Here is a 23,829-nt window from a genome sequence, read left to right as displayed (position 1 = left end):
AAAACTAACATGCAAAAAGATCTGATTGAAAGCTGCACCATGAAGCATTTCTAAATCAAACAATCTTAAAAAACGACAAGCGTGACAATTCCAGATTTGATCTATATTTTGTTTAGCCTTGTACTTTTTTTGCATTCAGCACAAATAACGTCAACACTCTTTAAATCAATCCATTTGTCACCCCCTGGTGGCTAAATAAAGAGTATGCAACTGTTTTTAGTTGATCCAAAATGTTTATACATTTTGTGTATATGTATATATATATATATTTATATATATATATATATATACATTTTATGTCTATGTATTTTTTTTTAACAAGCATACAATTTTACTTTATTTCATTAGTTTACCACAACTTTTTATTTCTTTACAGATTGTGACCGTAAATAATCCATAAATTTGCTCGTCACGTTTTATTTGTGGGGCTCGCAAATAAGAGATGTGAGATTTATTAACAGATTACATCGATTAATGTAGCTGTATCATGGATGATGGTGATTATATGATTTTTTTTTTTATTGTACATCACAATAAAAAACTGAATTTCTGTTACATGTAACTGTAATTTGGGGGGGGGGATCTATTCTACATACAGTCATAGTCATTTATCTTGGAGTGCCTCAAGGGAGAGCCTTCACTTTTCCAATCAGAATCTCATGATTTGTAATGATACATGATTCTTAAAAAATAAATCTCTCTTTCTTACCAAAGTGCCAGGCAGATTGACTCTTTGTTTTTTTTGTAATTATTGCAATAATATGCTGAATTGCAAATATTGCATCAGGATAATCATGACATTGTGGTGGGGGAAAAAAATTCCCTTTATCTATTTATTTATTTATTTATAAATTCACTTTATTCTTTTGGTGAGTGTGTGTGTGTGCGCGGACAGGGGTTGGGGAAGAAGTGAAAAATCTTGTAAAAACAGACCCCAAAAACTTCGTAAAACAGACCGCAAAAATTTTTTCAAGGACCGCGTGGACTTCTGGATCCTATTGGATGTTTTCATTTCAACACTGGGTTTAACCCCAAAAATTGTACTGACCCTGAAATTTTTTTCTCTTGTAAAAACAGACCCCCCAAAAAATCTCATAAAAACAGACCCCCAAATTTTTTTGCTAAAAACAGACCCTGAAAAAAAACCTGACACAGAAAAATAAACAAGTAGTTTCAAAGATTTTTTAATTTTACCGTAGAAACACTGTACATAAATTACTTTCTCTGAGACTAATATTGATGTACGGATAAGTGGAATTTTGTCAACCTTCAAAATAAAATGAAAACAACCCAAAAACAAAACCATAAAACACTGTCAAACACGTCTTCATTCTCCCCGAATAAATGACTTGTCGCGATAAACGCGTTCCCTCTTGTCGTGAACCTCCTTTTTCAAGGAGTAAACACAAGTACACACAAAAAAAATCCTCCACGAGAGTAAACTGACCCACACAATCGATAACAGAAAAAACATCCACTGTTTTTGACGCTCTGTCCCTTTTTTTTTTTAAAGAGAAAGCAAGCGAGAAAAAACCAAAAAACATTCGTAACTACTCGCGGTAATCCCTCCCCCCTCCCCTTCTCCCACTCCCAAAAAACCATGACAACATGTTTCTATTGCAAGCAATACTACTACCTTTTTTTTTTTCACCAATGAAAGCACAAGGTTTTTGCGTTTTATGAGTCATTTGAGTCACATTTTTTTGTTTCGTTTTTATAGAAGCGAAGGATTCCGCTTCTGAGAGGCGGAGCTTCCTGCTGTTTTGAACTGTATTAACACAAGGGGATGATGTTGAGGATGATGAGGATGATGAAGAAGAAGAGGAGGAGTTTGAGTCTGTAACTGATTTAGATATCCGTAAGAAAAGAAACAGGAAGTCGTTTTTTCTTTTTAGTCCATTCCATTCCGATGACGGTGGTGCAGTAACAGCAGTAATAGTGGTAACGGATAATAGTATGTAAACACTTTTTTTTTTTTTAAATCATTTTTATACCCCCCCATGTATCCGAAGCAAATGCAAGTTTATACCATATAAAAAGAAAAACAACCAAAAAAATCAGTCATATATATATATATATATATATATATTTTTGTTTACCCTTCATAGAAATCGTAGTCTTTTTTTTTTGTGTCTGTCTCAGAGAAAGTCCACAACAGTTCGACAACAGCGGAAACAAAGGACTTTCTTTCCTGTTTTTCTTCCCACTCGCAGAAGTCTGCGATCCAGAGTCGACCGCGTCCGGGAACTCGCACAAACCTGGCGTCGGTAAAATCACAATCCGCCAGGATTTCCACAAATGCACGGCGAGCTCGTCTCGGCGCGCGCCGCGGACTGTCCATGTCGCACTGTTGCACTCTTCCACGCGAGAGGACGCCATGTTTGGAGGGCGGAGGACGGTGGGATCCAAGGTTGGCCCCACCCAACAGACGGAGAGGGGAGGGGCATGCAGATTGGCTGTTTTGTAAGTAAAGGCAGGTGGAGGGGGGCTAAAAAAACAAAAAACAGAAGAAGGCAAGAAATGCTGCGTTCCATAAAACGTTGGAAGTCGAAGGTCTGAACTGAGTGTGACGCCATCTCTGATTTGACTGCATTCCTGAGTAATTGGGAAAGCAAAGCCGGCCGGTACTTTGCGCGTATGCGAAACAAATAACGGAACGCAACCACTCACCTCAGAAATTCCAACCAACAAACCATCCAGAAGGAGGAGTCAACTCCTCTATAACAACGCATGTTCCCGTTTCGTTTTCATCCGAGGTCGGAACTCTTGCGACGTCACCTCCGAGTTCTTTGAGAAGTCGGAGTAAAAATTATTGTCGATTTATTAAAAAAAAAAAAACGCCCAATGCGGTATTTAACACCTTAGAAATTCCGACTACAACCGGGACCAACAAACATCCAGGAGGTGCTCAGCGAATAACAACTACTAGCATTTCATTCAGCGTTTGTGAGGTCGCTCCCCGATTCTGAGTTCTGAAATTCTGACGACAACTGGAACGTGACAAAAAAGAGGGGACGGAACAGAGAGGGGGCGTGGCAATCCAGAAGGAGGCGGTAATGCAACGTTAAAAATTGGAAAAGAAGAAGCGGAAAGAGGCTGTGAAAAATACAGGCGGCGCCAACAACTATAAAAATAAAAACAAGAAAGCAAGGCATTGGTCTTTTTCCAGGCTCATGAAAACGTTTTTTGTAAACCGTTCACAATTTGAATTTCCTTGTATTTTGGGGTTTTATTACATCTACTTTTCCACGCCCGCCATCTTCAGTGGCTAATTTTAAGTCTCAAGGCAGCCGTTTTCCACGGGGTCCGAACTCTCTGTGAAGTCTTTGACAGTCCCGCATGGTGATTTTGACGTTTCGCCGATGCTGTGTTACCTCCTCCCTATCTCGCTCTGGCGTAAGAACTGCATGTTGTTGGCGCTGTCCGCCAACTCCGGGTACTGCTCTATAGACAACACGTAGTAGCCGTCGTAGCCCAGAACCTTGCCGCTGCTCAGCAGCTGCCTCTTCTCCCCCTCAGTCCACAGCCGCACGCCTTCCTCGCCGTCCCTCACCCGCTGCTGCTCGCGGGCCCAGGCGCTCGACAGCGCCCTCTGCCTCGCCGCCTCCAGGATCCGTGCCTTCTCCTCGTCCAGCGTTGTCCCGTAGCGCACATGGAGTGCCAGCGCGCCGTACTGCAGCTCCACGTCGGCGAAGCGCCGCGTCCTGCCGTTCATCACCGTCGTGGACTGGGACACCGTGACGTTCACGCCGTTCTCCAGTGACTTCCGGCCGGACGTGAGCCGCAGCGCGCCGAGGTCATTCTCCGGCAGGCTGGTCTTGATGAAGTAGTGCGTGTCCCGTCCCTCCACGGTGAAGTGCAGGTCCTCCAGGTAGAAGGCGTTGTTCAGGACGGCGGCCACCTTGATGCAGTCCTCGTTGGCGATGTTAAGAGCGTTGGTCACCACACGGCCCTGGATCACGGCGAGCATCACTCCCTTCCCGATCAGGGACTTGACGGTGGCAAACCACAGCCAGGGTTTGGTGTGGTCCGAGTGCCGCCGGCTCAGCTGGATTTCGGGCATGCGCTCAAAGGACAGGAAGGCCCGAGACTGACGGGTCACCTCTTGCTGGACGCCGGAGATGGACTGTTGGCGAGAGAGACATCGTTAAAGGTAACGTTGTGCACGGAATTTACCGTAATACGTAATGACGTGAGCTACGTTTTAAGTTGTGTTTGACGCAGCCCATCATCTGCTGCGCCTCGTGATCGTGATGGGATGAAGAAACCGTTTGGTGTGAACCATACAGAGCTCCACCGGCGGTTTCTTCTCTGCAGCCGTTTCCACAAGAGATCAAAAGTGGAAACGTGTCACGACGTGAGCATCACTCACGTCGTTTACTGTACATGAGTCAGTTTGATTCCAATCAGGCTTTCAGCCCAATTATTTGTGCCCATGTAAAACAAAGCAGTGACTTTATTAAGGTTTAAAGTGATCATGAAAGCAAACGAGGATACGTACGGGTAGGTCGTCCCACAGCTGGCTCTTCTTCATCTCCAGTGACGGCTGCGTCAGGTCAAACTTAGGAATGGGGAATCCTGGGATTGCGTTGTGGAGATGGAAGCCGAACGTCACCAGCCAGATGTTGACATCTACAGGAGCGGGAGAGCAGTGGTAAGAAATAGTGCTTTTTGTTGGGCATACAATGGGCTTGTCTCTTTTCAGATGCTTTTTCTGTAAAACCTCACATTATTATGTTGTTATTATTGTTGCAGTTCATTGTTTTCAGTAAGTGTCGGCCAAAAATCAACCCGACACCACTTCAGTACTGAGACAGTACCAGTCTATTTCTTTAATCTTTAGTTCTCCGTCTGGCAGAGTGAAATCAGACCTTCTTTTTGCTGCTGTTCACTTGAAATTCATCACAATTTAGACAGATTTTTATTTCAAACACAGAATTCCCTATAATAACACATTTGAACTAAGCGACGGAGGCTGCAGTGGATCTACAACTCCTGTGTGCTGTGACGTTAAAATCGCTGATTTTCTCTATGGACTTTGGTGTGGGAGAGCGAGCAGTTAAACAAACTTCCGTTGTCTAACAGTGAGACAAAGCATCAAACAAACGCCGCATTCTATTTACATCGAAAATCAAGCAGGTTTTTCTCGGTTAATCACGACAATCTTTTTCACAAACCAATCTGGTTTTGTATGTTTTCTCGTTACCTGTGACATATTCTTTGACCTGGTGGATCTTGCTGATCGGGTTGTTGCCTCTGAACATGTAGAGATTGAAAGGCTGCGGGTCTTTACCGACGCGTGTCCAAGTGCTGATGTCGGGAGTCGTCCACCTTCAGAGCAAACACACACGGCGGTCAGATATGACACTGAGCTGTCGTGCTCAGACTGAGAACCTGTGAGTTAGCGCCGGAGCACTCACCTCCCAGCAGGGATGTCATAGTCTCTGTCTCCAAAATGCAGCAGTCGTGTCAGAGGATCATACAGGCCGCCATGGAAACCAATTACCAGCACAAAGTCGGGGTTGGAATCAAAGTAAACCTCTCCGTATGCCGTGTACTGCACCTGCACTCACACAAAAAACACACAGTCCAGACCAGTTTTAATTTTGAATTGTAAGTTAGTCGTTTAGTTTTAATACACTTTGGTATACCGCTGCGCCATGTAATGCTAGCAAAATCAAAATAGGGCTCATGTCCCGAACACTTCACACATGTTTGTGCAGCAATCTGGGTGTCACCTACTTTAATATTTACCTCTGTGGATCTGTTTAGCCTAATCGTTGAGCCAAACGTAACAACAATTAATTTGCAGTCAGCCAGTTACTGATGTTACTCAACTCTTCATTTAACTGTAAAGCAAAGATTACATGTCATTTATATATAAGGGGAAAAGAAAAGGGCCCAGGACCCTTCCCTGTGGTACTCCACTGTTCATATCTCTAGTGTCTGATAGAGTACCATTAAATATCAACACTTTTCATGTCCACCTCCCTTCTTATATGATCTGTTGGAAACAGTAAACACGTGTCGCTCAAAAATCTGATGGCAGCTATAATTTCTCTCTAATTTATACAAACAAACCTGTTTAAGCAACAGTCCGTTGTTGCTGAAAACAGCCAGTGGTGTCCCAGTGTTGTCACATGCAATATAAAACTCTTCTCCACTGCTTATCTCCATGGCAAAGACATGGCCCTGTGAATTAGACATAAAAAAGAGTGATTATGATGGTTGTACACTTTATTTCTAAAGCTCTATTAAAGTGAGACGTTTGCTGGAGAATTCTCAATAATCATAAGACGAGGATATACATGGACAATTGGACATTGTTTTAGATCCACCTCTCCAGTGTGGTTACCTGCAGATCGTAGTAAAAGGAGGTGATCTCGGAGCTGGAGTGGTTGTAGACATGGGTGATCCTGGTTGGGTAGTTCAGGTCAGCATAAAAGAACTGCAGGTGTTGGCCCAGACTGTTTCTGGACGCCACACGTCGACCCAGACCATCATAGCGGTACTGGATGGTCCAGCTGGAGGCTTTACTGTAGACACGAACTAGAAGACCTGAGTTACAAATGAGAACAGAGAAGAATTTAAAAAAAACAACTTTTTATGATCACCATTTTTCACTTCACAATCTGCTAATATAGTTTACTAAAAGCAATATTCTGTTTCCCACCTTTAGAGTTGTATTCAAATATCTCAGCTCCCCTCTGTCTCAGGAATCCATCTTCGTCCAGCCGGTACTGGACGTCACCCAGGCGAGTGATTCTGTCCCTCAGATCGTAGCGCAGAGGCGTCAACCGACCGCTATTCGCGGGGTTGAGCAAATGCAGGTTCCCGTTCAGATCGTAGTTATACCTGGGGGGGCCAGAAAATGATATCGTCAGCGTAAAGCGTCATCCAACGCTGGTGTTTGTAAGACTTTGATGTTATAATCCTACCTCCACATCATCTTCTCATTGAGAGAGACCGTCTGCAGCTGTCCATCAACGTCGTATTCGTAACCATATTTGGTCGTGTTGGCGAATGGTCCGATTTTGATCTCGCGCTTGGTGACGCGGCCCATGTTGTCGTACTGAATGGTGATCCAGTACATCAAAGACCTGAAGATCTCGTACTGGATCTCCTTGATGCGGCCGTGCTGGTCGAAGTGTTTGGTGTAGGTCATCACGGCTGTGGAGATGATCTGAAACACCAGGAAGTGCGTAACCCTGATTATTCTCAAAAAATATCCAAGTTTTAGGAGGAACTTTTCAACTCTGAAGGACAAATTGTGGTCTCACCTGATTGATATCATAGTAGATGACTCCAAACTTCCCAAACTGCTCCACCTTCCCAGATATGTCGTCAAACTGGTAGAGGTCGATCGGCAGCGGCGTCTCGTTGATCACGGCCTGCATGCTCGTGACCCTGAAGCTGTTGTCGTAGGTGTAGTCGAAGCGTGCGTTAACCATGCCGTCCTCGCTGAAGCGGAAGATTTGCCGGTCGACCAGCGGGCCGATCTGGCGGTAGCGGATGGAGCAGATGAAGCCTTCGCTCTGCAGGTTGACCGTTTTGAGCACGCCGGCCGTCTCATCGTAGGTGAAACTGACCCGCGTGGAGTCGTAGAGGATTTCCGCCAGCTTGTTCTGACGTGACGAGTGAAACGGTTCGTGTTTTATGATGACATGCCTTGGAGAATATGTAATCCTGCACATATCTGATCTCTACAATGCTCCGATTATACTATGTGTTTGTCTTTGGAGTACGAGACACATTTTGTGAACATGGACAAAGTTTGGCACTGTGGTGTTACCAAATGTCTGCAAAAAAATCGAGTTAACCCTCAAGGACATTCATGCTGACATGGTTGCTACATTATTAGATGATCCTAAAACTTTGTCATAATACTAATTATAATTGCATGTACTGTACTTAGATTGATAGACAATACATTAGTATTTACCTGTCTGCGATATTTGTACAGTATCTGGCGTCCAGTGCCCAGATGAGCGACTCTGAGGAGCTATGGTGAAGAAGAAAAAAGAAACGGCAGATATGAGTGGTTTACTTCCAAGCTTGAAGAATTCACAACAATGCAGAAGGTTCATCGTGGTTGTCCACTGTGTTCGTCAACCTGGCAGAACTGGCCAGACCTAAGGTCTTCGAACGGCATTGGGCACAAAAGATAGAAATACAACACCAGCACACACCTGTCCGTCTTCAGAGTAGTCCACCGTGACGGAGGCGTTGCTCTCAGGCGGAGTGTAGATGTTCCTGTAGTATCCGATGGACCTGATGGTCTGCATGGTGTGTCGAGCCACACTGGGCATGGTGACTGCGGACAGACGGTCTCCTGAGTCATAGTCAAAGATGTACTGGTGCTGACTGTGCAGCAGCAAGACCATAGACTGTTGAAGAGAGGTAAGAAAAAAAATTAAAACCTCTATAGATTTAGGTGTGACATGACATCTGCTGAGGTTGTGCTTAAAAGATCCTGAGCTGACTAAGAAGAAGTAATGCCAGAACAATTCAGCCATTGGTGATGGTAACTGTATTGTTTCCTTCCAGCTAAACCCAAATGTGAAAGCTAATTGAGGACTCGGAAAGATATTTTGTGAACATGGACAAAATTACCCGCTGACGACAATACGAAATTTTCAAGAAATCCCCATCTCTTATAATGTTGTAGAAGGGGCCCAGTATGCAGCCCTGGGGTGCTCCAGGGACACAATTACTACTATCCAGTAGGAGCGGTGACAGATTGAACAAGCTGTGGCCTCAATTTTCAACCCAATTGAGTGGATATGACGCACAGGTCACAGAATGTGTTTGCTGCAAACAGCTCCATGTTTTAGCCATTCTTTCCATATTCAAAAAAGAAATCAGTCTCAAAAAATTGAGAAAATTCCATTTGACGATTTGAACTTGTTTAGGATTAGCATTTCCTATGCTGCACCAGCATCAGGGGCCTGGAACTTATGGGTTTGCTACAGAAGGGAAATTTGACATCTGTGTGACTGTAGTTTTCTTCTAGTCGTCCAAAACAAGAAAAATCAATATTTGATATTTGTTGAGAATAATCAAAATACAGTCTGCTAAAATATGTACAGCCTTGTTTGTTGTTGTTTTGAGTCTCGATATTTAATGTCGGTCTATATTTTATATTTTTCCTTTACATTTTTATATTCATTTAGGGCAGGTGCAATAATAGTAGTCGAGTATTTATTTTAAATATAGGTATTAAGTTGACCTTCAACTAAAAAAAACCTTTGATTTAAACTTCTTGTGGATTTTGTCAGGCAAAATTTCAATTTCTTGGAGAGTGGACAAATGCTGTCTTTTAAAGACACATTTACATTAAAGACAGAGAGAGAGGGCCTGAAGGAAAAATCTTAGAAAAGCACCTTGTCCAGGTACGTGTAGCTCCATATCTTTCCATCGGCAAACACTCGGGAAGTGATTCTTCCCTGACTGTCGTACTCCCACCTCTCTGTAGTCGGACCCCTCTGGAGACCTGTCACCTGCCCGGTACTGAACACAAACACACAGATGGAAATCAAAGCGTATTAGTGTACTGTGCCGGACTGTAGCACAGTCCGGCACACGTCCATCACAAAAATCTGTGGCTCCATTAACATACAAGGCCCTATTAAAACAATCAAAAGTGCAAGGCGCAAGAGCATTAGGGCTCCAAATTTGCTATTTGCATGACGTGTAATCGCGATGCAAAGTGAGGCGCAAGGTGTAAAGGGGTTGTATTAAGTGTCTGAATTATTCCTATGTGCGTTTTTGGGGCGTAACATCAATTAAGCCAATTAAGCCAACCTTTAAGGTGGACCTTTTGCTAATGTGTGAGACACTTGTGCCAAGTTTACTTCCTTCCTTGGGCTTACCTGGAATATGTCAGGTTCACTGAGAGCAACTTGCTGCTGGGAACCCACAGTGTGGGATGCCCCTGTGTGTCATAGATGATCTTCAGCAGGAACTTCCTGTGGTCGTCGTAAATTTTCTCCGTTCGCAGCGAACGGTCGTAGTCCACCGACAGCAAGTTCCTGCCGTTCACCTGGAGAGGCAAACAAATAAATGATAAATAAATAAGAGTCCGTACTGGGGGTTAATCCTTTGTGTTTTCTCATGCACAAAAAACTCAAACTTAAATTTAACCGACTCTTTAACCTATAGTTTGATGTGCCTGAACCAATGCTACTGTAACCATGGCTACAGAGGTTTTGGCAGCTGAATAGGAAGACTCCGGCCTCTAAACTAACATAACTTATTTGATTTGCACACAGACTGCAGTTACAAAAAAGAGTCACTGGATGGCAGGACCCCTCAAGGCTTCAAACACCTTCCAGGTGAGAAATCAAAAAAAAACATGTACTGTGCACAAACGTAGCCTGGGCTAGCCATTGTTAGGAATACTAGCCGAGAACAACGCTCCACATGTTTCCCGGAAATTCTGAATTCCGACAAGCAATGGAACGCTCCATTATGACAGGTAAAACAAGGTATTGTAACATTTACTTTGTAAAGAAGAAAAACTCCAAAACAAAACAAAAAAAGATAGCGAATCGAATTGAACTGTGACCTTAAATTCTAAAAACTAATTGTATCTTGGTTTTGAAGACTTGTGACACCCCCCAGGTGGAAGCAGCAGCAGTAGCAGCTCTCTCACCCTGAGTTTTCTGCCGTAGACGATGACTTTTCCTCGAGTTTGTTCCTTCCTGAACCTCCACTCCACCAGGTTTTGGCCGTTCTCTCCTGGAAGTGTCATGTTGCGTCGCGCCACGGTTGGATTAGCCGCACCTACAGGTAAATACGAATAACACATGGGTTTTCAACATTTGAATGTGATGTAGAGTTTGTTGTTTGTGAAGTTATGTTCACATTTGGAGGAAAACAAATGGCACAAATGCATGGACACCCATGTGATTGACAGATGGTATCGTCCGATAGGAGCCCAGGTCCTTGCAGGTCACGCCTCAGGACGTCTCTTGGCTAAATTGCGAGACTCTTGGTGGCCGCTTGGTTACGTGGCAAAGTGAATTTTGATTATTCAAACAGCTTACCTGCGAGTATGTGTGGTTCCGTCTGGTAATGCGTGTCCATTCCATTGGCGTAGATGACCCTCAATGAATGGTCGTTACCCACCTGGTAACTGTTGCGGAGCTGGTCTGTATGAAAGACAGAAACAATCATTTCACTTATTCCAGTGTCTGAATTACACATGTTTAGGTCCAGTGTGTAACATTTAGGAGGGTTTATTGGCTGAAATGTAATAATCCTACCTATAAATATGTTTGTAAGACTGGATGAGCAGTTGTAAAAGAGTCTTTAACATCCTTTTAACTTTTCGTTCTGCGCACGCGGCGCCGTCTTTCTTCGGACAACACGACAACCCCAAGAGCCACACTCTGTCTCATTTGTATCACGATTAACACGTACGAAACATACGGAACCACAACCGCATGTGAACTCGGCAAGTGGTCCGGTTGTAACCGTTGATGTTGTTTACGGTGGTGTCGTGAAAGGTGTACTCCGAAACTGTAGGGGGAGCTCCCTTCATAAGTAATTCATTAATAGTTGCAGCCCTTTGTGTTTGAGTCAAACTCACTTGACTCCGTCTTCACTTCTACGCTGAATGTTTTACGTTTATTTCCGCCCCATTTCTTTTCCTGTGAATCAAGTCACAGGTCGACCCGGGGTCTTGGCTGCCTGTCGCCTTTTGAGCAGGAAAACAAAGCGCTAGATTCACGCTCCTCTTCATCTTTCGCGGCGAGACGGTCAAGATCTCAAACAACCGGGTGTAAACAATAAACGTGGCGCTGATGTCCTTGTTAAATCCAAACTAATGAGCCCACTGAAGCAAAAGCCTGCGGCGGCCGGCCGTGATTTGTTCTAGAGGAAACTGCATGTGGCCGGAGTGTGAGTGAAAACACGGTCGATGCTCCCTCGCAGCGGAGCGGTATTGATTAGAATTTAATAAGTTATTCAGAGATGATGAGCAGAACCTTCCTCCCCATCAATCTGTCTGCATTATTTATTGTTTATCCTCATCGCTATCATTTAAACGCGGGAAACCAACTGCCCAACGCCGGTCTTAGAAGCGCTCCGTTCGCTGCAGTTCTTGACATCGAAGCTTTTATTTCAAAGTGCCCTTTTTTAAAGGTGCAATGTGTAAAGTTTCATGTCACGGCTGATTGTCCCTCAAATCAACCTATGTAGCCTTCATTTAGCATCAAAATGTTTACATTGTGGGTTACTGTAAAAACATCCTGCTCCTGAAATTAAAATAAAATACATTTTCTGCCAAACTACAAGTTCAGTTATGAAATATTCAGTTTTTTAAATCTTTTTTATGCATTATACACATTTTAATATATTTTGATACTAAATTTCACTCTTCTACCGTCTTTATTTTAATCGTTCATATGAAATTTGTACAGAGGTTTGTACATAAGTACATAAATCTGAAATCCATTATAAACAAAACTTCTTTTTTTTTAAACTGACCAAATCCAGCAGGTGGCAGTGTTGTATTACAAATGGAATCCTACACTGAAAATACTGAATATTATAATAAATAATCTTGTTTTTTAATGATTAGGAATAATTAAAAAAGGATTCATTCAAAGTGAAAAATAGCTATTGTTTAATGGTCATTTATGGGACATTTTTGTACCAGATTATGATGAAATCTCATCAGCATGTAGCACATTTTGTTTTCTGTTAATGTTAAAATACGTTTGAAGGCTTTAACTTTTATTCCGCTTGAGCTTAGAATATTGTATATTCTGACTTTGTCTGTGTTGTAACTAAACTCACTCTAATTCTTTGTTTTGAAAAATGCCAGCGATTTGTTCTGAGATCTGTGGAGAGAGAAAGACGACGGCTTGACAGCTCCAGGGTTTTATTGAAAGTGGGAGGAGTCTGGGAACAATGTGCCGTGTGCTGATTGGACAAGAGGCTGACAAAACAACTACAAATTTGACCAGAGAGGGCAGTCGGTACAGTCGGTATTTATCTGTATCATTCATCAATACTTTGAACTAATCTGTGCAGATTTGCACCTGGATCAACAAATCACATAAAGTTACACTGGTTAACGCACAAAAAAGTGTTATCTTTGTATAAAAAGTCCCTTTCCAAATAGAACGGTCTAATCTGTAATCACAGTGTTGATTTTTTGGGGGGGAAACAGGAACGTGTTGGAAAAGCAGGGCTGATTAAATACGGTAAATGCCGTTGCTCCGTCAAGCGTTGGCTCTAATAATCTGAGTGTGTGTGTGTTCTGCGTCTCCTCCTTCACAACACAGTGAGCAGTTTTCTTTTTATTTATTTATTTTTGTGCTGGAAGACTGATGCGAGTGGGTGGCAGCGACAGATCAGCTCCACCCAGCAGATCAACTCCTTAATATTTAATATTAAAACCCACAAAACACACAATCACTGTCAGAAACCAGTGTGGTTGCTGTTTACAGGAAAAAAGCAGCCGCTTAACAAGAATTCAGTCGAATAAAACCCAGTGAAATAAAGAAGAAAGTATTATACGCTTCAACAATGAAATGCAACCAATTAAGAGACAATGACCTCAACTGCAACCCGTTAAACCCTGATCTTAACCTAACCACAATTCATATATTAGTCCTAAACTTCAGAAATGAGGTTCTGCCTCATTAGGACCAGGTTTTGGTCTCCATGAGGACGACTGGTCTTGACAAGGTCAGTGTGTGTGACAGAAAAGAGGACATGTTTACAAGCAGGCACACACGCACACACATGAACCTTACCCTGCACCAGAGTGTAGAAGGAGTCAATCGACGACAGGTTGGTTGTTATGGAAACGTCCTCGTCCCTCCCTGACGTCTCGATGTCCACGGCGACCGCTCCCGAGGACATGTCGCTGTGGAGGCTGGTCACGACGCCCGTGGGGAAGGTCACGTTGGTGAGACGACCTTCGCTGTCGTAGCTTGAGGGACAGAGGACGGGGAGACGAGAACGACAGGTGGTGAGTCAGCGTTATTTTTATTATTATTGTTATTATTATTATTATTGGTAGCAGATTTCAATGAATGGCTCGACCATTGTTTGTTGGCGACACAGCGGTAAAAACAGCGTTGTCGGAGATAAACGACAACAAAAGTTGGAGCAAGGATTTCTTTAAACGACAAAGTGAGACTGAACCAGAGTGTTTCCACGGAGCTTTTTATGTTCACAGCTGACACTCGAGTGAACGTGAGTCTCCATTTCTTGCAAGGCTATTTTGCTTTTTGCAACCGATATGGAGAGAAACGGATGTAGCAACAGTCATTTAATTTCAAGTGGACGAGGAGGAGGAGGCAGCAAAGCCCTTAAAAAGTGAAGGTTTTAGGTTGTAAAGTCTGAATCTTGCCTGATCTGGTCAATTGTCACTGCTTCAGAATGACCTTATTATTTTAATTCTATTTTTTTTCTTTTTCTCATGAATATACTTCAAGGATGTAGAAGTCCATCAAACACGGCGATGCTCACTCGTAGAAGGTCGTCCAGCCGATCTGGATGCTCTTGGTCGCCAACAACCCGCTGCTGCCATGGTAACTGAACAAGACCAGTTCCTGACCCTGGGCCGTGAGGGTCTTCAGACCTCCATTAGTGCCGATGGTCAGCCAGATAACCTACACACACACAAAGACACACGCGTTACGCACAGATTCTGTCTAAAACAAGAAGTCTGCCACTTCTTTTTGATTCAAATACAGCGGTTCTAATCTGTGGTGCCACAGAAATTACACACTAAATTGTGATCGTTTGCCATTTCCTAAAAGGTTTTCACGTAAGAAAAAAAAACATGCATTTTACCTGGTTGTCGGGGGCAACCACTCGCACAGGCATCCTGTTGGTGTCTCTACGGATACGCAGGGTGTTCCCGCTGCTGTCGGTCACCGCGGTTACGTCGTCCTCGTTGCTGGGTGGAATAATGAAGGGGAGGAAAATGTTTTGTATGCGTAAGTGCTGCAAGTGTCAGTGATTGTGTGTCCACTCACTCACTCACTCACTCACTCACTCACTCACCTGTAGCTGAAGTTGTATTTGTAGTCTCCAGTGACCAGAGACATGGTGAACTGATGAGTCCCATTTAAATCAAACACGTAAAGTTCTTGAGAAGCCGGAGACGCCACTTCATAGGAGCTGGGACCTGAAGCCAGAGAACCTGAAGACACGAGAGCAAGACGCTTTATGTTATATTCAGTTCATAGACATTGTGTCGGCAATTTTCAAACCACTGGAGGCGCAATAGTTCTTAAAGCCCAAATGTGTGTGTCAAATGATCATTTGTAGATTAAATATTGTGCCGACAGACTGAAGAAAGCATCTCTGTTTCTCATGGATCACAAATATCACACAGTAATCATTTTAGATATGTGATTCAGATGGAAATGAGAATAATTATGTAAATGAGACTAAATTATTTCTTTTAATTTAGTCTCACTTCATTTTATTGCTGTTGATTCTTGTGTCAAAGAGGCTTTCGATGGGTCACCAAAAATGACCAAAGTGCGACATAAACACCGTGTTCGGCCAGGATTAACATCTAAACGCTTAAAAATCAGCATCACTCTGTATCTTGTTGGAAAATTATGATTAAATATGAAAAGCGTAACAATTTTTTGTCACCAGCCACTTTTAGAGGACAATGAGGAGGCAGAAAAAGATGCTACTGCAACTACAAGATGTTAGCCTGATGCTAACGTTAATCCCACTGGATTGGAATTTTCAGACAAGTCAGCAGATATTACTGTAACAGTTTGGGGTTTATGTGTATTGAATATATATATATATATATTTTTTGCCACAACAGGGGCTGTTGCACTGGAGGTCTGTCTTTGTTACATAGCTGTAGCTGTAAGTTGACAGGCAAGCTAGCAAGCTAACACCATGCAAAGTAGCAGAACTAGTCACTTAACCTTACTTTTTATACAGTTTGCTGTATTTTTTGCTGTACGACCGTCTGACCATATGTATATATGTATATATATATATATATATATATATATGTATATATATATGTATATATATACTGTATATATGTATATATACATATATGTGTATATATATATATATATATGTATATATATATATATATATATATATATATATATATATGTATATATATATATATATATATGTATATATATATATATATATGTATATATATATATATGTATATGTATATATATATATATATATATATATATATATATATATATATATGAATAAACTGGCCTTTGTCTTAACATTTTACCTTATACACAGTACAACAAACCTGTGGGTGGCTGGTTTCGACGTATAGCTCGGATGCGGATGTTTCCCAGATCGGCCACGTACAGTGTCCCGTCTGGAGACACCACCAATGAGGAGGGACAGTTAAGGCGGGCGTCCTTCGCGTAGCCATCGCCTGTCTGATAGCAGTCACAGTTGGCATCGTTCTGTTGTACACCCAGGACAGAAGAAGAAGTGAGACACCAGGTTAGCATACAGCTGCACACGAGCAACAAGTGCTTTATTATTGTTGCACTTGACACAGGCTTTGGCGCCACCTACTGCCTATCTCAGTGAACTAACTCGAAATATTTACTTTACAGCGGTCGATGGTAACACACATAAATGCACATTTTCAATTTTCGAAAAATTCGATTAAATTTCCCGATACATTTTAATGGAAACTTGACTAATGCTAACAGAAAGTAACACAGCTAGTACCTTGCAGTCACAGTCAGATGGCGCACCAGCCAGATGCGTAATTTCTCCATCAGTCGACACCTATGGGGAAAAGAGACATTATTAACATCCTGACATCAAGATTAAATGATTAAACATTTTGCCAACATAACTGCCATTATTTCAGAAATGGAGGAAAACACTGGTCAACAAATGACAATGTTTCGCTTCATTATCCTCCTTCCTTGAAGGTGAATTTAATGATCAGTATGAGGACAAAGGTGTCCCATGGTGTTCTGAAGATTACCTGTCTGATGCGGTGTATTTTCTTCTCATCTGTCTCTGCGATGTAGAGGACGCCGCTGTAGGACAGAGCGATGGCTGTTGCTCCTTCTAGCATGGTCTGGATGGCTCTTTTTCCCATGGTGTATTCTATACCAGGTACCTGACAGTGCATGGGACGACCTGCCACAATTCGAACCTGAACAAACAAGGTTAAGTGTTTTCTTCTTATTTTCTTATTTTAACCTTAATCTCCAGTTTTCTGTCTAATCTGACTGTTTATTAAACCTTCCAAAAACATAAATGTTGTGTTTTTCTATGTCAATCGTCAATACAATAACTGACAAATAAAATTAACTAACTTGCGTCACAGCCGATATTTTAGCGAATGGCATTGCTAACTTGCGTCACAGGCGATGTCTTAGCGAATTACATTGCTAACTTGCGTCACAGCCGATATCTTAGCTAATGACATTGCTAACTTGCGTCACAGCCGATATCTTAGCTAATTACATTGCTAACTTGCGTCACAGCCGATATCTTAGCTAATGACATTGCTAACTTGCGTCACAGCAGATATCTTAGCAAATTACATTGCAAATATCTTAGCGAATGACATTGCTAACTAGCGTCACAGCTGATATCTTAGCTAATGACATTGCAAATGTGTGTCACAGCTGATATCTTAGCGAATGACATTGCTAACTAGCGTCACAGCTGATACTGTATCTCATAGTTTAAAACATTTTAAACAAATTTTTTAATGATTGATTGATTTATAATTTTTGTGTTAACATAAGAGTTGAACATATAAAATATGGCGGTCACATCGAGTTAAAGGGTTGAAGGAAACACTGGAGAAGGTTCATGTGTTGGTGTAAATGGTACCTGTCTATTTTCAGTGATCTGCAGCACAACATTGTTGTCCAGGACGTAGATGGAGTTATCCATAGGATTAATGGCCAGATCTGTAGGCCACTCTAAACGAACCTGGATGTAGAGATGAAGGAAAGTAGAAAGAGTTTCACTAAATACTATGTATTTAGTTTAGTTTTGTTACTTGGAAAAACATGGTTATGGCGACAATACATGAAATTAAACTAGTTTTTTTTTTAATCAGTCCTAATTTTTACATGTTTCCATTAACTTGAAATGCGAAAAAAAAACAATTGTAAGCCATGAAACCTAAACAATTCTTATTTTAAAAGGATTGTTCGCTCAAACAATCACAGTTATGGGTAGATGTATTCAATTCAAGCCAACGATCCCTGATCAATATTACAGACTGGACCTTTAAAGAAAACTCAAGCAAATGTATTTATCTGCTGTCGACACACCTGAACACTCTTTTTACTACTTCAAATCTCTATCTCCTATAAAACACACAAGCTCACTGGAATAGTTCAGTTGAAAATGTGACAGTGGTTAACTCTGGCTATTTGTACCCATTTGTACCTGTCTTATGTGCATGCTAGTATCGCAGGTCAAAGGTCGCGCAGAGGTCAGGTCGTTGCTGCCCAGCACTGTTGAGATGATTCCGTTACGATCCACTTTTCTGATCATAGTTCCGTCCACAAAGTAGATCAAGCCATTTTTATCAACTGCAATCCCTTTAAGAGACAAAGAACATGAACATTGTCAACATATTCTTATATTGTTTATGATTTAAACATATTGCTTATGTTATATGTATATATATGTACGTATGCATATATATGTATGTATGTATATATGTGTATGTATATTCATATACAGTATGCTAGCACAAGCACATCCTAATAATGTTGCTAAGTCATGTCCCAGCTAATAATCTTGCCAAGTCACATAAACAGCCAATGACATAGCTAAGCCCCATCCCAGCTAATCATGTTGCTAATAATTTTGCAAGGTCACGTCCCAGCTAATGACATAGCCAATGATGGTGTTAAATTGCATCATAGCTAATGAGATTGCTAATAATATTGCTAAGTCACATCACAGCCAATGACATAGCTAGATTGCATCACAGCTAATGACATTGCCAATAATTTTGCTAGGTCGCGTCCCAGCTGGTGATGTAGCTAACTCGCATGACAGCTGATAACTTCATGATGTCGCTAACTTGTGTTGCAGATAATTACATAGTTAATAAAATTGCTAATTTGCGTCACAGCTGAAGAAGTTGCTAAGTCACATGCCAGTTTATGATGCTGTTAAACTGAACCACAGCTCATGCCGTAGCGAACGGTGTAGCTAACTTGTGTACCTTTTGGTCCCAGTAGTTGTGCCTCGGTAGCTTTTCTTCCATCTCCACACCGTGCTTCATCAAACGGAGGACACTGTTCACCTGTGCCAGCGACTACTTCACCATTACCTGTACACACACAGAGTATGAGTTCATCATAAGAATATTCATCACTTCATCTCACTGTTTAACTGCCCTATTTTCAAAGTGGGAGCTGAAGTTTGTGTCACCGCTCCCTCTCCCACACCAAAGCCCATCGAGAAAATCAGCGTTTCTGCATCACAGCACACAGGAGTTCTTAATACACTGCTGCCTCCATTAATAAGTTCAAATATGTAATTTTGATACTTCAGGTTTTAAAATCTTTTATTAAGAATCATCATAAGTGACACAAACTTGTCAAACAAGGCCGCAGTAGACCACACTCTCCTGTGTCCCCTATGAGTTAAAAACGCTGATTTTCTCAATGGAATTTGGTGCGGGAAAGTAAACGATAAAACTTAAATTTTTCAATTAGAGAAGTGATTGGAAGAGATTTTACATTGATTTTGAACAACTGTGTGTGTGTGTACAAAAGTCACAATTTTAACCAGGTGCATATATACTTACTGATGAGATCCCGGGCTCCACTCAGCATCTTGGGTCGGTAGATTCGCCTGGAGTTCGTGTCGGAGACATACAGCTGCCCTGTTACCGGGTCAGTGGCCAGATAGTAGCGGTGAGCAGGGTTGTTGCTGTAGACGGAGAGAGAGAGAGAGAGAAAAAACAGAAACAACAACAAGACGTTAGTTTAATCTTTTAGTTTCTTTAATGATGTCACTATCACTGAAATCCTTCTGGGGGAAAAAAAAATCAAACACAATTTACAAACAGATATTGAAGGTTACAATAAAACTGTCACGGAGAGAGAAGACTGACAATTTGGTTTCAGTGATAAGAATAATATTGGGGAAATGACTGAGACATTTGTTAATTCAGTTTTACATAACATTGTTTGTTTCTCTAGATTTAAGGGTTCAGTTTTAGCCTCTTAACTAAGGGGTCAACTAGTAAAGTCTACGCCTGCTTAAGTTAAGACAAGTGAAGTTTGTGATCTGCTTCCTCTCCTACACCAAGCTCCATAAAAATCAGTGATTTTAGCTTGTGTGGACACAGGAGCTGCTAGTCTACCGCTGCCTCGTGTGGTCACTTTGCATCAACGCGTTGAATCAGAACAGAGGATTTAAAACACCAAATTCACAAACTTCAGGTCCCAGTTGAAAAAGGTGACATAAAAGCACAACAAACCTGTTACTAACATATCATAGACTAGAAGCAAATGTAGATTTTATTAAGTGACTGTTTCGTTTAGTGGCTAAAATCAGTTTTTTTTTTTTTTTTAAGTAAGGATTTGCCTGAACACAGCAGCCATCACTTGTTTGTGTCACACTCTTAATGATTCCTGTCACACTGTCATGTAAAATCCATCATCCTCACAAAGACATGGATATAATTAGCATATTATATATATATATATGTTGTATTATGAAAATCACCGGGTGATCCCAGGCTGTTAATTAGCGCCGCTAAGCTAGTTTTGTCAGATTTGCATTGCAGTTCTTTCAATAAACAACATTATGCACATTAAACAGATCTAAATCAAATATTTCTGTACTTTTTAGGCTCTTATTCTGATAATTCACATTTCTTTCATCAGATAATCCACCTTTTAGAGCAGGGGTGTCAAACATACGGCCTGGGGGCCAGAACCGGCCGCCAGAGGGTCCAATCCGGCCCACAGGAATTTGTTAAAATTTCACACTAATCTAAACGTAATGTCAAATACTCCAGATACCCGTGACTAAATGTTTGTGCATTTATAGATCCAGTGTGATGTGTAAATAGTAAATTTAGGCATGATATTGTTGAAATTGCAGTTATATTTCTTAAGAAATTTCATGTTTTGTAAAATTATCCTTCATTAAATGTAAAACAAAGGAGAAAAAACAAAAGAGTTCTTGTTGTTCATAGGTTATTATTCTATTATTTTGCTATTTTTACTGGTCCGGCCCCCTTGAGATCAAATTGTGCTGTATGTGGCCCCTGAACAAAAATGAGTTTGACACCCCTGTTTTAGAGACTCCAGGCAGCACCACAAACACATTCTGTGATTTTTTTTTAGACTGATTGCACAAATATGGGAGCAAAAACACAAATGTAATCACACAAGAAATGACTTGCAGTGACTAATTTGACCTCTAACAATTTGTTTTGTGTGCTTCCAGCTGTCATGTTTGTACGATCCTTTCGGTTGATGACAAAAAAAATTATACAAAGTGAAAGGAAAAAAAATAATACTCTGCCTCCACTTTTATAATCTTCAATATTTAATGAGGTTTAGTTTTTCTCCCCCCACACTTTATCCTTCTGTGTGCTGACAAAACAATGTAAAAGAATGGTTTGATGGGGGGAAAAAAAACGTGTTAAAAAGACATGCTTGTGCGTGTGTGTGTTCTGTTCAGTTAAATGTAGAAACAGCCTGAGGGAGAACTTGACAGATGATTATCCAAATATGCCTGGACATATTAAAAGATGTGACAATGTAGAGGAGGAGAGAGAAGCACGGGCAACAGAGATGGTACAAAAGACATCACATAATAATAATTTAAGAGACGTAGAATAGGTACAATGAAAGAGTGAAATTCATGTGTAAGAGGATGGAGAAAATGGTTAAAAGGAGAATAAACGATCATCAATTAGGTGCAGGGGGAAAAAAAAGTGCGACTGTTTCTATGAACCGTTCAGCCTGTCAGAGTTTGACCGATATATCGAGAGGACATTATTCCAGACCTGTATCCCCAGTGTCTTCGACTTCCGGATTAACTTCCCTTCATCTTACCCCAGAGAGTCACTACGTTCATGTTAAAAGTCCCATTTTAGTCGGACTAAGACAATAATTCAGTTTTCTAGAGCCAGTCTTAGTCGGACTAAGATACCTTGATAATGTGATTCATAGTCCGATTACTCCTGCATGTACGCACTTAGTCAGGCTGGAGTCGGACTTGGCGTTATGCGTGCGGTACATGTCTTTGACCCGGAAGTAGACGGAGATGACGTATATAAAGTGCAGTACTGTTGCCAATGACATGATGGCGCCAGCGAGAGCGAAGGCTACAGAGAAGACAAAACTTTGGGACTGACGATGAGACGAGATCAATGCGAAATATAAAGAGCCACAGCACGAATCCATTTGTTTTTCTGTGACGTCAAGATCAACCTCAGCTACCGGAGCTCTATATCGGTATCAGTATTGGCACAATATTGGCGAAAAGTCCAACATCGTGTGTCCCTGTTTTGTGCTTATGCATGTATTTAAAGAGGATGTTGAGGCTGCGAGACAGAGGAAAGGATACAGATTGACATATAATACAAAGAGAAATAATTAAGAAAACCAACTACACACAATAACGCCATCCTCCCTCCACACTCCCTCCTCCTCCTACTCCCCTCATATTTCTCCTTGCTCGAGGCTTTTGCTGCTGCTGCTGCTTAAGTGATGACTGCACCGTTTATCTGAGCTGACAGCAGAAGAACAGGCTCAGTTTCCTGTGAACACTTGTCAAGATTAGTGTTGGAAAGACAATGAGACAAGCAGGAAAGAGAAAGAGGTGTTTTTGAAGACCACGGCTACTTTTCTTCTTCTTCCACTTCTTCGTTCCTCTCCGCCTTTGATCTGACAGTTCTGAGTCATTTTCGCAAACGCTAGTGGTTTTCACTGGTGACTTCAGCCGTTATTTGGATCTGAGACATGATACTCGGATGAATCACTGTTGGTTTCTTTTGGACATGTGTGTTGCAAATAACTAAGTATGAGATGGAGAGCTAATTTAAAAGCAGCTGTGAAGTTGATTTGTCTTGTTGCGCCATCATCTCCCTGTTCGTGCTAACCTTAAAAGTCGTTTCAAGAAATGTTGTCAATGTCCCTCCCCCAACAAGCCTCTACGCTTTGTAGTACAAAGTCCGGACCCAACCAGACCTGAGGAGACGATCTGTTAACACAGAGAAAAATTCACCATCTCCTCACACACTGAGTTCTGCTACAGGCTGCTACAGACTCCTGATCACCAGCCAAAATAAGCTATCTAAGCCAACCAAATAATGAGCTATTCTATACATCCATCAACAGACTGACTGCCAAATAATGATCTGTTCTATACATCCACCATCAGACGGTGTGCCAAATAATGAGCTGTACTATACATCCACCAACAGACTGATTGCCAAATAATGAACTATTTATAAATTGTGAGCTGCTCTATGAAGCCATTAGCAGATTGACTGCCAAATAATGAGCCTTTCTATTCATCCATCAACAGACTGACTGCCAAATAATGAACTGAACAACATAAACGTATATTTAACAATCATCTGTTAATAATAGTTAACAGATGAAATGTAACATACAATCGGACAGAATTTTAGTTGATGTGGATTTAGTTGACAAAAATGTGTACAATTTAATTTACTGTGTTAATTATTGTGTGTCTTTTCAGACTGATAATAGTTTTTTTTTTAGATGTGTGTGTATGATGCAGCATATTATTTAAAGCATTCATTGAAATTGCTAATGAACTCATCTGCAAACACAATCGACAGCAGTGATGTTT

At 41.4% G+C, this 23,829-nt stretch overlaps 1 protein-coding gene across 1 annotated transcript; it reads right to left on the bottom strand.

The window, feature by feature from the left end:
- Nucleotides 1-1,168: 1,168 nt before the first annotated feature.
- On the bottom strand, nucleotides 1,169-19,934 carry LOC122770872 (teneurin-3; the record flags this gene model as incomplete). The annotated part of the gene is made up of 26 exons (XM_044028056.1): nucleotides 1,169-4,126; nucleotides 4,502-4,632; nucleotides 5,207-5,331; nucleotides 5,421-5,563; nucleotides 6,082-6,192; nucleotides 6,356-6,558; nucleotides 6,674-6,855; nucleotides 6,939-7,183; nucleotides 7,281-7,625; nucleotides 7,943-8,002; nucleotides 8,190-8,387; nucleotides 9,384-9,510; nucleotides 9,873-10,042; nucleotides 10,655-10,785; nucleotides 11,049-11,153; nucleotides 13,770-13,948; nucleotides 14,491-14,633; nucleotides 14,818-14,923; nucleotides 15,031-15,169; nucleotides 16,283-16,445; nucleotides 16,720-16,779; nucleotides 16,985-17,158; nucleotides 17,848-17,949; nucleotides 18,415-18,569; nucleotides 19,205-19,312; nucleotides 19,793-19,934. Coding segments are annotated over 26 exons (4,503 nt in total), but the record flags the coding sequence as incomplete, so codon positions are not given.
- Nucleotides 19,935-23,829: the final 3,895 nt, after the last annotated feature.

This window comes from Solea senegalensis, linkage group LG6 (assembly GCF_019176455.1).
Source record: "Solea senegalensis isolate Sse05_10M linkage group LG6, IFAPA_SoseM_1, whole genome shotgun sequence".
Lineage (NCBI taxonomy): Eukaryota > Metazoa > Chordata > Actinopteri > Pleuronectiformes > Soleidae > Solea > Solea senegalensis.
The sequence above is the reverse complement of the archived record's forward strand: the minus strand, read 5'-3'. Positions and strand labels throughout refer to the sequence as shown.